The sequence below is a fragment of the Embiotoca jacksoni genome, unplaced genomic scaffold, assembly GCF_022577435.1.
Source record: "Embiotoca jacksoni isolate LCO1_2020_lvr unplaced genomic scaffold, fEmbJac1.0.p SCAF_16, whole genome shotgun sequence".
Classification (NCBI taxonomy): domain Eukaryota; kingdom Metazoa; phylum Chordata; class Actinopteri; family Embiotocidae; genus Embiotoca; species Embiotoca jacksoni.
The window spans coordinates 1,405,555-1,422,403 of NW_027185296.1; the positions used below are offsets into that span (position 1 = coordinate 1,405,555).

General features: G+C 40.1%; 1 protein-coding gene across 1 annotated transcript in view; it reads right to left on the minus strand.

Moving 5' to 3' along the window:
* The window catches only part of ncanb (neurocan b), a 149,923-nt gene that overhangs the window by 13,918 nt on the left and 119,156 nt on the right, over positions 1 to 16,849 (minus strand). Inside the window, exons 12-14 of the mRNA XM_069150135.1 lie at positions 6,559 to 6,717; positions 3,139 to 3,221; positions 2,555 to 2,699 (exon numbers count right to left, since the gene is read on the minus strand). Coding sequence (XP_069006236.1) covers positions 2,555 to 2,699; positions 3,139 to 3,221; positions 6,559 to 6,717 — 387 coding nt within the window. The remainder of the gene's footprint in view (positions 1 to 2,554; positions 2,700 to 3,138; positions 3,222 to 6,558; positions 6,718 to 16,849) is intronic.

The following is a 16,849-nucleotide window of genomic DNA, read 5'->3' on the forward strand; positions in this document are numbered from 1 at the left end:
GGAGAAGTGGGGAGAAGATGAAAAGATGCTGGTGATTGTAAGTGACTGATTAAGGTCAGAGGTGGGCTGGATGCCGGGGACTTGTGACAGTGTACATCAGAGGTGGTGCAACACCTCGCTTGTGAGGGAAATAGCTTTCATTCCTTTCATACAGATACACAGCAGGATTATTTCAGGAGATGTGCTTGTCGTACAAGGCCTCAGAGGTTACTTCCCTATACTCTGTAAAATATAAATAAATTGTGCTAAATTAACAGAACAACCTTTGAGTAGTTTACATTCAGGCCGTCAACTGCAACATCCTCAGATTTGAGTCTGGATGGAAAACTTTGTTGCATCTCATCTCTCTCTTGTCTCTCCACTGTGATTGTGAAAACACTGCCCAAGAAATAAATTATCTCCAGATTATCTGCTATCACTCTTTGCCATCAACATCCATGTCCAGAATTACCACCTCACGTTTGTCTGCCTCTGTCAACCGCTCAAGTTGCAGTTTACATCCATGTCTGTCCTATGTGGTGAAGACTTGAATGAATTTGGTCCATAAATCTGATTCTGATAGAACACAAATTTGCAGCCATGACAGTAGACAATACTTCAAATAAGACGTTGCTGCAAAGAAAGGACAAATTCTAAAATGTGGATGCTTCACACACATCTTCAAACCGAGCCGCTCAGAAGATCCATATAATCACCACAGTTTCAAGGTGGACGCCCAAGATTAGTGTCACCAATTCAGTCTCTGACCTCATTTGAAATATGGTCGCAATCTCCCCTTCTGTTGCTGAGTTTTGATGATGAATAATGACCAGAAAAGTGTTTTTGCAGAACATCATGATGTCACAGAGGAGTTGAGCTTTGCATATAAAATGTCATCACTCACTCATTTCATCCCATCAGACATTTGTGGTAAATTTGGTCATAATAAGCATACGCATTCTTAAGTTTTGTTAGGTTACAGTTGATCTTTGACCCACAAAATCTCATTAAGTCATCATTGAGTCCAAGTGAATGTTTGTGCCAAATTTGAAGAAATTCCCTCCAGGTGCTCCTGAGATATCATGTTCAAGAAAATGGGACGGTCGGACAGATGAGCTGAAAACATAATGCCTCTGGCCACGACTGTCATTAGTGTTATAATAAGGTGCATTTATCAAACCACTTTACACCTGCTGACGGCACAGTGTGAGCGTAACCTTTCAGAGTGAGAAGCAATTACCACACAAAATAAAGAACATTTCAACATATATATATGATTTTTAAATATATAAAAGGTGATAACATAAGAGGTATAATAACACTGGCTGGAATGGAAACTAAAGAAACAGGAAGCAGAGGAAGAATTCTGTTGATTGCTGGGGAAGTCACTCAAAAAAAGAAAAAGGGGGGTAATGTCCTATTAAATCTAATCTAAATAGTGGGCTACAAAAACCTTATTAGGAGTTATTGTTACACCAATAAAAATACGTATATTTTCCTCAGTGTTCACGATCTCTGTATTGCAGTCAACTCTAATCTAGAAAAAAATGTTTTTATTATATTATATTTAAATTTTAACTTCATGAGGAAAATAAATCTTATTTTTCACATAGGCCCAATATTTCTTTTGATAAATGCAGGCAGATCTGTTCAAATCTCCAAGCTAACTTTTGATAATGCAGGTACCAGTGGCTTCTTTTGTACCTGTATTCCTCTAAACCAGCCTGCTCATTCCCACCTCAATTTAGTACGTCTTTCTTCTCACCACTGGTCATAAATCTGACCTGTATGCAAATGTGTGGCAAAAATAAGCTCTAACGGGCTCTCAGCGGAGCACGAGGTGGCCTAACTCCAACACCAAAGCAGGGCAGCTGCAACAGGGGACACGAAGTGGAGATAGAAGCATATACAGGAGCTCAACCAACCAATACGTTTTCTCATCAATTCCTGCTGAGTTTAGGTTTCCTGGACATAAAGCAGGGAGTATTATCCGCTCCGAGACGTGCTTCGTCTAACTAAAACAGAACACTTGCCAAAGGAAATGGAGCCGTGATATGAGCGGTACGTGGAAAACATCCTAAAGTCGATGCTGGAGAATGATGAGAGATGGAGGAAACAGCTGTTGAGCAGTAACGAGTGTGACTCTGAAGTACGTCGACTGACTGAAGAGGCTCAGCGCTAATCTCTGTGTGTTCACAATCACCTGAAGGTACGTGCGCTTTCAGTCTCTGTGCTTTAACAGAAACGGGATGGAACACTTGAGCTGCTTTACATGAAAAAGTTCTCAAGAACATTTCATCCCGTTTTCCATCATATGATTCAACCTTACAGACTGTAACAGCGTTTCAGACTGGAAAACTGAGAGCAGAGCAAGCTTGTTTCTCCTGTGCCCTTTCCTTCACTCTCCCTCTGCCTGCTGCAGTCCGATTCCTCCCTGTCTCACTCTTTAAATTGGATATCTCTCACTCCTCGCAGCCTCTTTTACATCTACATCTTTACATTTTACATCTTACCTCTCTGTCAGTCACCTTAATCACCTGTTGAAGTTGCAGAATATTCCACAGCACCCTCTCACCTGTTCCCTTCTTGCAGACGTAGGGCAGATTGTAGTTGCAGGGCACGTCATTCCATTTGCCGTTCTCGTGAGCAATCATGACCACGCAGTCTTCTCCTCCAGCGAAGAAGTTGTCCGGCTGGTTTTCACGCCAGTTCTCATATTGCTACACACATCATAAGTAAGAAAGTCAAATTCTAATGATGCTTTTCACAGATTAAAGTCACTAAGTGCTTTACAAGATCTTAAATCAACGTAAAAGAGAATAACAAATACAAAATACATACTAAAAAAATAACTAATAGACAACAAAATACATAATAAAAACAAAGTGCAGACTTGTGCATGGAAAAGCACGCAGAGACGTAGTTCGAGAAACAAATGTGAGGAATCGACTCTACTATCCCTACAAAAGGTTGTTTTGTATAACAACTGGCCTACAAAAGTTATTAAAGAGAAAATATTTTGTTGGGATCACAACTGTAAACAAACCCCTGTTGTTGGATATTTCTAGCTGTGACATTTATTCAGTTTCTCTGGGGAGCTAAACTGCACTGGGACCAACAGCTGGCTACAAAACAAAACAGACACAGCGGATTCCTCACCAGGTCCATCTTGTCGGTCCACTGAAAGTCGTCCTCCACCGTTCGGTCGTTTAGCCCAATCCAGGTGTTGTCATGGCTCAGACCTGTGTAAGAAGAAACACAGAAGAAATGTACACATAGAATGAACAGGCATGTAAATACAGTGCACAGCCTCTCACATACACACAGAAGAGATGTGGCAGTTTGAGTGTTTTCACAGCTGAAAGTCCAAACCGAGGTTCATGTTTTTTGTTCCATTGTTGACATTTGATTTGGTTAATTTTAGTTTCATCCTGTAAGCACACTAAAGCATTCTGCATAACATACATACATCTTGTTGTCATCACCTACGGGTGCTACGTCTCCCTATACGTTGATTAGTTTGCAGAGGTCGTGTTTCCAACGTCAGCGTGCTGTCAATTTGTCCGTTAGCCTTTTCCATTTGAATGGAGAAAAATTCAAGAAAAATTTTGTTGCCACTATATTATTAATACAGCACTACTACCAGCAGCACCAATCTCTCTCATATTCTCTCTCTTTTCCTTTCAGGTTATTTTTCAGCATTTTTATGCGTTGATTTAAGTTGACTTTTGATTTGTTCGTTGGACTAAATTACAATTAAATACTTTGTCTCCTCCTCTCCCCATGCAGCTGGTTTTCATTTCTCTTGGTTATTTTTCTTCTTCTACTGTTCCATCTAAAAAGTGTTTTCACACTGCAAACTAACTGAACCAAGGTTTAGATTGATCCAGACTGAGACCACCATCTTTAGTCTAATCAAATTTACTTTTGAAATTTAATTTTCACCCTGACAGGTGAGAGCTGGTCAGAACAATGACAGCGATGTACTGGTTCTGTCTGTGTTGCACTGGTGAGGAGATTTTTGTTTGTGGAAAAACAAAATTTCCCTAATGGTGTTTAGGGTTAATCTCATTTGTGTGTATGTGTGTGTGTGTGTGTGTGTGTGTGTGTGTGTGTGTGTGTGTGTGTCTACGTGCACATCTGTACAGGCACGTGCTTGTGCTCGCACATACTGTATGTAATGGAATTTCAATCATCTCATTAACATCATTACTAGGCCCATTAACATTCCTAATGGCTCTGATCCCTTTATTGGGTGGAGACGTCCCTTTTTCGAGGCAACTAAATACACTTTTTGGTAACAGTGCTCATGTAGAGGAAAGATGAGCGCTTGATGGTTGGTGCTGTCCTGGCATCTGCCCGAAACAGAAGGTGGATACAGAATTACTGGAGCTTGCTCATGGTGATCTGGCGTTATTGCAACACGAGTGGCTGTGGAGCGCTGCCAGGGTGAGAAGCTAAGAATTTAGGAGATGAAGGTACCGAAGAAGGACCAAATGGACATTAGCGTGTAAATGCTGACTGCCACTAATAAACTGTTCTTTTTGGCCAAATGTGTAAATCCCCCATGAAAAGGAGTGGAAGAGCCAAGAAGCTTACATTAAAACACAAGTGTTTCAATCTTTGCTTGTGTGCCAAACATTCAGATAGGATTAGCAAATAATTCAGGACAACATGAAATACCAGATGCCTTGGCTTTGCTACAGCAAAAGCACATAGTTTAGACAACCACAGCAAAATATCTGAGAACTACTACAGATATTTTAAAATAAATGTAAGTTTCATCTCGCCCAAAATGCGAATATTCATGTTAAAATAACAAAATCCAGCCATAGTAATTAATTATGGTATTTCAATTAATGCAAATCTTTATGAGTCACCTGCCAGTCTTACATCATATTTCACAGAAATCAAAATGTATTGTAATTTAAATCAAATGCAGTATCTATCTGGTAACCATCCTCTGTTTTCAGTTTCATGATGTTGGCACTTAAATTTCCTTCATTGGACATAAATATATGATATTAATACAAACGCTGTTCACAGATTTCAAGACAGAATTCCATTTGAAGAAAGACTATGACAGTATATTAAATGTTCTGTCACAGACACTTACATCACAGGCTGTAGCACCATTTCATAGCACCAAATGGGGATACACATTTATTTAGCTGAACAGATTTGGCCCCTGAGGGTTTTTATTTTTTATTTTTTGTGTGTGTTTTCAGTGTGGAATGCAATAATCCCCTTCAAGGGCTGTTCGCAGCTGAACCACACAGACATTTATCACTGAGTTATGAAATACACGTAAGGCGAGAGGTGCCATCCCCAAGTATACTAATAATAAAGTAGAGGAGTAGATATCAATCAGCAGCCAGTAAAAGGGATCTGGGGCAGAGCACAGTGACAGCTGGTTCGATTATTACTGTTAAATCATCGCCATTATTTCAATTCAGACATTACTTGTTTAAATGTGACTGGTGATTGTAAGTGCCACCAGATATTTCTTGACTTATAGTGGTGTGGAGTAGGAAGAGCAGCTGCTTTCAGTGTGAATTTCTATTTGAAGATTTTCTCTCATTCTGAATCCACAGCTGTCTTCAGCTTTGAAACGGAGTACCTGGATAATTTGACCAGGCATTTGACAAATCACAAGTCATCTTGTTAAAGATGGCTCGACTGTAAATACAACGACACATGAGCCTCATGTACTGTATGACTTTCATTAGCAGCATGTTGCTATGCTAATGTTAGCATTCGGCTCCAAGCATTGCTGTGCGCAAGTAGCTGGGAATTATTAGTCTTGTTAACTGGTGGTTCAGCTCTGAGACTTTTAGAGCCTGATAAATCAGAGAACAACTTTTATTGGCTGATATTGGCCCATTACAAATACTGCATATCAGTATCAGAATGAATGTTGGCTGAAATGAACACATTTTTTTTTACAGAACAAAATGCAGAAAAAGATGCTTGGACTGAATTACAAATTACTCTATTTGTGTGTGTTTCTATAGTTTTGATAAATCAATAAACTGAAAAAAAAAAAAAAATCCTGCCTCCATTATATATCTTTGTCCGATAACCATGAGGGATCATTGCAAAAAAAAAAAAAAGTGTTACATAGGCCTATGTATTTACATTTTTTAAAGTACATACAAAGTGCCATATTAATGTGGAATAACACAACAAGGGTCTATTGACTCAATATTACTACTTGCCTTAACCAACCAAATACCTCACTAATTTACAGGATGCTATGCATGTTATGTTCATCCACCAAATCTCAAGTGGGTACCTCCCTTCACCGGTGTTTCGTCGAGGTCGGCCCACAACACCTCTCAACAGCAGTCCTGATGTCCCAGAACTACTCCCCTCGACACCCACCACCCCGGCTCTACCTGTTTTACATATAAACTAGGATGACTTGTGCCTACATACTTTGCAGCGTTATCTTTGCTCAAAGCCCAAAAATCACACATGCTACACATTACCACCAACTTTCTAACTTTAGCTTTCCTTCAATCATATGAGAACAAACACTGAGCAGCCCTGTCTGTGCCATCTTCGTCCTCCACCCACCTCTGATGAAGTTCTGCTCGGCCGCGCTGTGGATGCTGGCCAGGTGGCCGCTATGCTCGCGGCAGTCCTTCTCAGCATCCTCCCAGGTGTGTCGGCGGCTGAAGTACCTGTAGCAGTGGCCATGAAACTTCCTCCACGTGTGCTCGCAGCCCTCGGTGTCTGCAGGTGTGAAAGAGAAGGAGGAGGTAATTGAAAAGGGCATTTCACTTATTAGTCCATTTAAAATCCACGCGGGAAGACAAGTGAGTGTGTCTGTTAAAGACCCACATTATGCTGCAAAGAAAAGAGGTTGAAGGATTAGGATTAAGGAGAAGGAGACCATTATCCTTAAAGTATTTTTTTTTTTAATTTTTTTTATCCACAAACACCAAGTTCCTCCTGTCTTGTAGCAAACAAGATCTACATGATACTTTCCCTTTGGCCCTCTCGTTCTTCCATTGCTTCTTCTGTACTATGTTGCTTTAAGTGCCCTCTGTGACACTCCTCTCTGTCTCCATCCCTCTGTCTGCGTCTTCTCCTCTTTGATTTGACTTGGACTTTTAATCCACAGTGGCGGCAACCCGGCGGTGAGACAGCTTAGCGCAGTGAAAGGGCGTTTTAATCTATTCAAATGACAACAATCCTTAGAAATTGCTTCCAGTGTGCAGTGCTTGCTTGGTAATTAAGCCCTGTCACAGTCCTGTCAGCACAGTGACTATCCCTACACCCATCCCTCCATCCATTCCTCCTTCTTCCTTCTCATCTGTTCTCTCCTCATGTCTCTGGGGGTTAGCTGTGTGACTGTGAGTTGTACATTGTGGTATGTGTGTGTGTGTGTGTGTGTGTGTGTGTGTGTGTGTGTGTGTGTGTGTGGCTTCCAGCTTTGGATCGTCTGTGTGTCCATAGATGTGTGGATATCTGAAAGTGGGGACGTGTGTGTATAGTTGATGTGGTTTAGGCTCGATCTGTCAGCCGAGCCGCATCCAGTTTCCCCTCGTCCTCTTCCCTCCTCCCTCCCTGCACTGTGAGGATCAGGGAAATGGCCTCAACCCCCCCGCCCCCCCCAAACAAATCTGAGGCGACACCAGTAAATTGGGCAGTGCAAATTGGGCCGTATGGGGCCCTGCTTAGTATGCAGAGGGATGCAGTCTGATCCATGGAAAGAAGAGGGAGAGGAGAGGAAAGGAAAGGAGAGGAGTCCATTATGAAAGATTTTCTATCAAGTAAAATAAAATAATCGGCCTCAAAACCTGTGCTTTTCAGACTATTGAGCTCTCCTCCATTCAGAGTGTTGTTCAGGGCCATTTGAGGTACACTGCTGTGAAGTGGAATGACAATTTCACAAAATGCTATGCACTCGGTCACAGTACCGGTGCTTCCTCAGGTGAAGCTCTGAGGTTTGGAAACACTCACTACTCTGAATAAATATAAATTCACCAACTTAAGATACATTTCTGTTTTCCTTCATTGCAGCTCAGTGCATTAGCTGACTCAGAAGCTGTGCACTAACTCAACGAGTGCCACCAGTGAGTGTAAAAGTGACAAACTCACTTACTGGCAGTGAGCAATGATGAGCAAAGTGTGGGAAAACTGCTCTGCGTGCAAAGCAGCCACTGTGTGTCCAACATGCATGTTACAGTCTACTTGTACCCTTGAGTTTAGAGCATCATTTTTTTGTCACGTCTCATGCAATAAACATAAAGCTCTGTCATGTCAGAAATGAGTTGCATATGAATGCACGTTGGCTTTGTATGGGGCCAGACAGAGGAGGAGGACACATGAAGAATGAGTGTAATAATGTTTGCATATGTCTGGGAAATTCATGGTGGCAAGTGTCTGTCCAGTTACATCACTCAGTAATGCTCTGCAGCTTGTTCTGTAGAGTTTGGAGTTCATCATTCATCCACTGGAATGTCTGACATGCTGCCATTCAGCCCCATGTAGTCAGTCTGGTGGAAATGGAGTTCTACATAAAGCAGACATCTAGTTCAACTGTTAAAATGAGTTGCAGCTGCAGTAAGGTCGGATATATGTACATTCATATGTCTCTATAGGACTGAGGTTTTAATATGCAAATTATGCATTTATCTAATGAAATATTCACTAACTTGCATATATATTCAGAACAGAAATCTGAACATTGGATGAAGCCAGGTTAAAATTCTTATTTAATTTTGTTAATATATTAGAGTCAAAGGTTTTTACGGAGGGGATTTTGGATTTTTTTTTTTTAGCACTCCATATATCAGAAAATAGTCAGCAGCCACAAAAAAAAAAAAAAAAAAAAAAAAAAAAAAAAAATGGCCAGAGAATGGCCTTTAAAGATGTATTTAACATTAAAGGCCATTTTCTCAAAATTAGTTTTTTCCTCACACTCTGAGACAAAAATCTCCTCTTCACTTCCTCTTAGATACGTTGTACATCAAACCTCACAGTTTTTCTCCTATAAAGGTTTCTATAGATGACTGTGTTCATATATCATTCATAGCATGATGTATTAAACATTTTATTTATGATTGTCATGAATTCAGGAGAAATCTACAGACACAAATACAAAAAGTAGTAAAATAAACACCTTAATGTGTATTTTTCTTTCTGCTAGTCTGAAAGAAGCATAAAGCCCAAAATCTCAAAATTGACAAGTACATGTATAATCTATGTTTTTTTTAGCCTGCTGTGTAATGCCTTTAATAAAACATGTTCCTATTGTTTTATAAAGCTTTTCCTACTTGGTTAAAACCTTTTGTGGGGGAGAAATTGTTATTTTAAAGGAAGGTGTCACAAAACTTTTGCTGGTACAAGAACTTGGTTCAGGTTGCCCAATTATCAAACAATTTCAAAAAAATATACATATCTTGTCGCTGCAAAGCATCCAGTCAGGATGACTAACAGCGCACTCACAGCAGATTAACAGCTGCAGTGACTTTAAGGAAGATTGACTGAGGGAAGAGAGATTCATGCATCTACAAGACCAGATATTTACAAAGAATTCTCAGCACTTCAGTACATACGAAATTAGGTTTAACATAGCAGAGAAGTGTCATGTGTCTGACATGAATCCATTTAATTAACATAAAAATATATAAAAGAATAAATCTGTGACACACACACTGCAGCTCGAGTACAACTACTTAACTTCAGCTGATGCATATTGCACTAACATGCATTTGATAATTTGTCCTGTATTTTATGCAAAATAAAAAATAGGGGGGCTCTGATATTTCATTGCCACCAAAGAATTATTTTGTTTGTTGGTCCAGCACTAGACTTTGGTGCCGGTAGTATATCTTGACCTTCAGGTCAGATAATCAGCAGGACTAGTGGATTGGATTCCTGTCCTCCTTTGATCAAGTAATGGCCTCAGAGCGCTACTCTAAGCTGCTCCCACAATTATTATGTAAATGATGTAAATGTGGAGTATTGTTTCATTACTTTGCCTGCTCAGATTTCTCCAGGTAGTCGGGGGAATTAATCTGAAGTCCTCGAAACATACTAATGATATGAAACTCAGTTACCCATTTTAGCAGTCTGAGCCTCCTCTGGGCAGCTCAGAGGCTCCCTGGTCTGCCCCGCAGCTTCAGAGCCAAATGAGCCTGGGTTTCACATCGCATTAGAACTTCTGTGTATGCTCTGCTCATTTTAGAGTAGAGATCCTTTCACAATGCATAGCACGGACTTGCAGCTACTTGTAATTTTGGATGTTAGTTCTGTACCTGTCTTTTATGGTAGTAAGAGTTGAATTACTTCATAGAAAGAATTCAGGTTTCCTATTTTAGCAAAGAAGGGTTCATCCAAACTCTTCAGCATTGCTTGGAGACAAGTACAATTAAAAAAAACCAAAAAACAACTTTAAACTCAGTTGACTCTAACAGATGCTCAAGTCAACCAAAAAATATTTTTAACTTGATGGAAATCCTTGAAAAAAATAAAATAAAAATCTGATATCTTTAGTGTTTCCGGGGCTCCTCTGAGTCAAATGTATTCTCAAGAACAGAAATTTCTACATGCACTAAGAGGAAGGATGAAGAGATGAAGGAGGAAAGCAAATGCATTTACAGCACTCCATTTGTTACATTGTGTACAAAAAAAGGGACCACTACAGAGAACTTCATAACATCAATAAAAAAAAAAAATGAATTAGAAGTGAAAGGTAGCAGCAAAAAAACTGTGAATAAAACGCTGCCCTCTCATTCTTTTGAATGAGGTCATTCTGTCCCTCGGGCTCTGGCCAAACAACCCAGGGGCATCCAGCAAAAACAAAAGTTTAACCTGGCTCAACTGCAGTGCGAACCCAGCATTATCCAGCAAGGTACTATATTGATCAATCAAATGCTTGTATGGTCGTGTAAACAAAAAGATTAAATTGTTTCAGATGTGGTAACTTTCCAGAGTTGTAAAATCCTGTCTCTGCATCTTACAATTTTCAATGCAATATTTTGGTGCCACCAACTCGTGTCTAAAAAAGGACTTCCTGGATAAAATATATTAAGACTTGATTATGAGACTTATTTTCTGTTTTCGCATCTGCTTGCTCAATGATGATTCAAGCACGGGCTTTGTGGGACCAAAGTCAGACACCTTTAAGAACCTGGTAAGACTTCAAAGAAAATATGAATGAGTCATTCCACACTGAGCCTTTTGTTTTCAAAATCCCATTAAAGGTAAAGAGAAAGGAGAAGTTTGTTCTACTCTGATCTGTAAAGACTCCCCTCCAGTGAATTCGATTTAAATTTGTTTAAATGTTTTTTATGCACTAAAAGACATATCGATCAGTCAACACCATGACTGAGCATTTTCATTATGGAACTGTAGTGTGAAGTGACAGTCTCAATCAGCCAGGATTTCATATGTCACCTAACTACAAAACCAATCCTGTCTCTAACTTGAGGAGTGGAGCAGCTCAAGCAGCAGGCGAGGAGCGGGTTGAGATAGAGGCAGGAAATATCTGCATATTTATAGATCTGAACAGATCTAAGTCAGTTTAAGGTATTAAAGGATTTTTTTTTCTTAGAAAAACACGGCTGAATATGTAATTTTAAGATTAGTTTTAAGGGGTTTTATCAAAGCCAGTAGAGAGACTTTAATACTCAAAGTTCCGTTAGTTTCACAGGGGATGTACCGCATTTTGCAGCCACACTTCTCATAGCTTACACAGCATGCTTCTGTAGATTATTAGCCAGCACACTGTTATCTTTGGTCTTTAGGACTAAAATCAGCCACTGCTGCTGTCATATTCTCTTCATCAGCAGACCTGGGACCTGCTAAAAGTGTTTGCCCACATGACATCTGGTGCATTGTTTTAAAGTTGGGAGAGGGTCCAGTTTGGCTCATGAAGGTGGAGAAAGGGTTGTTATCTGCAGGACCAGGGACAACAGAGTCAGGGTAGGTGTCACAGAGATAGAGAAGAAACACTCACACTCACACAGATATACACACCTATAAATTAAACATACACGCCTTCATTGAGTCACACATCCTCTGCTGTGGGATCCAGATGGGCATTAAGCCCAGAGTCTGTGTGTGTATAAGGCAAGTGCTGGTCCCATTAAAGCCTTAATGGTTTTAAAACAGGACATGTGAACTACAAACACAAATGTAGACCTGGTGTGATTCCTATATAGGCTTTATACAAAACCAACCTTTGGTGTATCACAAAAAAGTGAAGTAATTGAGCAATAAGCTACAGAGTGGGAGGACAGAGAAAAGTGAGACAGAAAAAGAAAGTGAAAGAATCAGAAAAGCAGAGAGCAAGACCGAGGAAAGAAGAGAGAGAAAAGAAAAAGGAGAGATCAAAAATAAACAGGCATGTTTTCTCTCCCTCAGATCTTCAACCTATTCTCTGCTGATTTCTTCTCCCACTCGCTGACAGTGAGTCTCAAAGCCCGACATCACATCAACCTCTTCAAATATTTAGACATTATTCAAGTCATCTTCTTTTCCCCCGTTTTCCCTCTGTCAGATGGAGGAAGAGGTGGGGGGTACATTTCAGCGATTAATATTCCCACAGACTTTTAGTGAACGGCAGTTAGGAAATAAAAGGCCATACACATCCAGTTGACTGATTGGGTCGTTTATCCACATCACCGAGTGATATTTCTGCTGCTCGGCTCCTTCAGATCCCCTGAATGATGAAACGGCATGTGTTTGCATTTGCGTGCATCTGTGTGTGTATGTGTGTGTGTGTGTGTGTGTGTGTGTGTGTGTGTGTGTGTGTGTGAGTGTGTATGTGTGTGCGCTGCCATTTAACTTCCTCCCTGTGTGCCTCTTTGAAGGCTGACAGCTCAGTGTGCCATTTGCAAGAGGCCAGATGACAGCAGTCCAGAGAGAGTGAAGAAGTGACTGAGAGCAGAGAGCGAGAGGGAGAATCTGCTGATAGCCGGCGTCAAAAGGTGAGAATGTGACAAGAATGTGCAAACGGCAGAGGAATTAATAATGGTTATTACGAGTGCAGTGTTGATTAATGGAACATTCTAATAGTGTGATTCTTACAATTAGGAGTAATGGATGTTACAGTAAAACAGCTACAGAACGCAACATGAATGACTGATGCCTGTCTGAACACTCGCTCTGCATAATTATCCCATAGATGTGTCATTGCAGATTGATGCTGATGGAGGAGGCCGAGGTAAAAGTGAGGGCAGCGCAGGCCTTTTACAGTAAATAGGCAAAAATTCACACAGCAACACAGCTGGTTCAGTTTAGATGAGTGGGGATGCTATGTAATTAGCATAAGGAGAGAACAGCACAGACAATAACATATTGGTGCTTGTCCATTGTTTGCATCTATGCAGAGATGAGTGGGCAGGTAATGGTCTTAACAGTTTACAGCTAATGTAAGGCACAAGTAAGTGAGTGCAGCTGGTGTGCCCTCCTCATCTCCAGACAGATTGTTGGTGAAAAATATAAATTTATTTTTTTAAAGGTCCCCTACTGTATATATTCAGATCTTTCTTTTTTTTTAATTTTTTTTTTCTTTTTTTAAAATTTAAATTATAAAGCAGTTCTAGGTGCTAAATAAATATCGACAAAGTGTCAAAACGATCAGTCCACAGAGAAATGCATGGACATTGAATCCAGCAACTGTACCGTTAGGACACTTTTTTTTTGTGATGTCACAAACTGCTGATGCTATATCTGTCCTCAGCATGGCCCACTGTCCAAGCTTTTATGCAGAATAAAACAGAGTGGTCCTTTTGTTACAGAGCTCGCAAGCTACAAGACTGATACAAAGTTGTGGTTGGCCTGTGCGAGTGTCACTGAGACAAAACTATCAACCAAACAGAAGAGAGGGTCACTGATATTAATACGCCTTGAAGACACAGACACAAAACAGCCTGTTATTGGAAGAAGTCCAGAGAGAAGCTGAAGAGAGATGTTAAACAATATACAGATGGTTTTTCGTGTTAAACCACAAAAAGGATATCAAGACTGTAAATAAAACACCCGGAAATGTAAAATGGGACCTTTAAAACTACCACAATCAATAATCAATCAATTTCATATCAATAAGAGATCAAATGGCTATATTTTGGGGGTATCGGTAGGGGTTTCTTGCAACATGGAGAATTATCACCCGACTGCAGTTTCTCTTTTCTCTTGTTTGGATTTCACAGTCTGCACCTTCACTCTTTTAGTTGACTCTGACCAGTCTTATCAGCAGTGTTTCCCGCTGCAGCAGTCGGCAGCTCTTTACAGACAACAACAACAACATGTGTAAACCCAGAGCATGCTATCTGCTCAGATGGACAAAGGAAGTGACTTGCTGGTTAACATATTGGACCAATCAGATGCTAAAGAGATAAAGAGATATTTCCTTCAGAGTAAATGGTGAGCCAGATGAGATCCCTAAAGTAATGTGAATTTTTAACAAAATGTGTAGAACTCAATTGGCCCAAAACACAAAATCTGGTCCATTTCTAATGTTGATCCATGTCTGCCTGATGTGTAAATAGACATCTGTTTGCTGACTATTTGCTAACCACCACCAAGTGGCCAAAAAGTCCACTTAGTGGTTTATAAAGTTTATGAGGATCAACTACTAATAATGTAATTAGGTTAGCACATTTGTGTTTGTGTTTAAACCACATCTGATAAACCACAAAGATTAGAAAATGAATCCAAGGACTAAAATGCCACATATTAGTTATTAGTGCACACAAAACAGGAGGACAATGTGGGAGTGTCTGATGTTTGAATAAAAGTTGGAAAAGGGACCTGCCCATGTGGATAACCTTACAAAAAAAAAACACGAGTTTCCCATGTTTTTCACATGGGACACATGTGATCACGTGTATGACACGTTTACCACATATGATAACATAGAGAGAATATGTGGACAAGTTTTCACATGGGAACTCAACATAGGCTTCACACAATACACCATGGAAATATTCCAATATCAATGTTTCCCATGGGCAAAATAGATGTTTCACATGTGATCGTGAGAGTTTTTGTGCATGTGAAATTCATGTGTTTTTTCTGGAAGGGTAGTAAAACTGAAAATGGCAGAAAGATTAGTCATACTGCTTCATAAAAACAATGATCTGCTTAGTTTTTTTCTGCTTGTTTATCTCATGTAATACAAAATATAATTAAAACAAGTAGCTTATAAAGTCTTTCTTGCAGTTTCTGTTCACTAGAAAGTAATACCACAACACATCTGGAACTAGATAACTGGGGTCTATAGACAGGATAAGTTCCTGGAAAGGTTGCTGGAAAAGTTTCTGTGGCAGAAATGAACAAATGAAAGAAAAGAGAGCACGATAGTAGCAGCCAGGCTACAGAACGTTGCTGTCTGTGAACAATTTTCTTGGGAAATATTAGAAAGACAAAAAAAAACCAGAAGCAGACTAAAACTCTAGCAGAGCTCAAAGTACATTTTTACTCCTTTCTATCAGAAATGTTCATTAACACACAAGCAGAGGAACACAGACTCTCTCCCTTCCCTCCAGCTCTTTCTCTCGTTTCTTCGTCTGTTATAACACCTGCACTAAAGCTTCCTCTCTTTTTTCTTAACAGTTTCTTTCCCTTCTGCCTGAACTTTTTTCCAGTTAGATAAAAGAGTGACAGTTGCTTCGGGAACATTGTCCGATTGAGCCCCTTGAGTGCGAATAATTTACCCCTCATCTCTCCGGCCTTTTCTGTTTGGAGAGAGAATTGGCGAGTGGTGAGCACAATAGCGTATGGAGTTAGAGCGATGCCGTGCTGTTATCTTATTTGAATAGCTGAGGAAAAACTTTAGGGATATTCAGGTGTGTTCTCTGAGTTTGTGTGTGTGTGCACCCTGAGTCTCTGTCTGTGAATGTTCTTCTTGGCCTCTGTGGGCGAGTTAAACCCAGAAGCTCTGTCTCCCTCTCTTTTAAGTCTTGGCACATGTCCCTGTCTACATGTTATCTGAATCTATGAATCTCATTAACATTACTAGCCTGTGAAAGACCCGCAGGACACATGCAATTTTATTTTGAGCCAAGCTTTATGCTGAGTTGCCAGTTTAGACAGTGGCAGCGTAGTCAGGACAGAGCAGAGACGCATTTGTGAACTCAAACGCCTTCCTCCTCAGCCTTTCCTTCAACCCTGAGAGGGATGCTGAGTCATAAAACTACTCTGAGAAAAAAGGAAAAAAACAAACAGGAAGAGGGCACACATGAAACAGCAAACCAGAACTTGTGAAGCACAAATGTAGCCAAAGTGCTCACTTGGAATGACATCTCGCCTTTTTCCTAGAAGCAATGAAGAAAATACACCTTCATGTGTGTTTCACGTAACAGAACATAAAAAGGGCAGATCACACAGTACTACAGTATGTCTATATCTAAAAATGCAGAAATACTCAAAATTAAGTCTTCAAACTTTTTGGGTCAAATCCCTCTTACCAGACATGCAAGTCAATATGGAAAAAACCCCTGCCTGTTTTCATTTCCAACACTCTCATTTTCTACACAATTAGAAAATACCACATGCTCAAAAGAATATCCCAGCACTTCAAAAGCTGAGATACTGCCTTTTTGATTCCATGCATTTTTGTGTCCCTTTCAAAATCTTGCGCTTGCATTGCGCACAATGCAACATACTGCTGAGGACTCAGTGGCAGATTCAAGTGTGTTATTCTGATGGTGGCTAATATAGCCACAAACTGTTGGTCTCAAGCAGAGAATATGGAGCGAGCTACAGAGGTCCAGCAAGCTCACTTATTTCTAACTCCACATCCCAAGGTTTGTAAACTTATTTACAGTTCAGCCCCAACAAAGATCTCGTACAGCTTTCTGGAGCTGCATGGATATCTCCTTTGAAGTTATGGAAAAAATATTGTTTT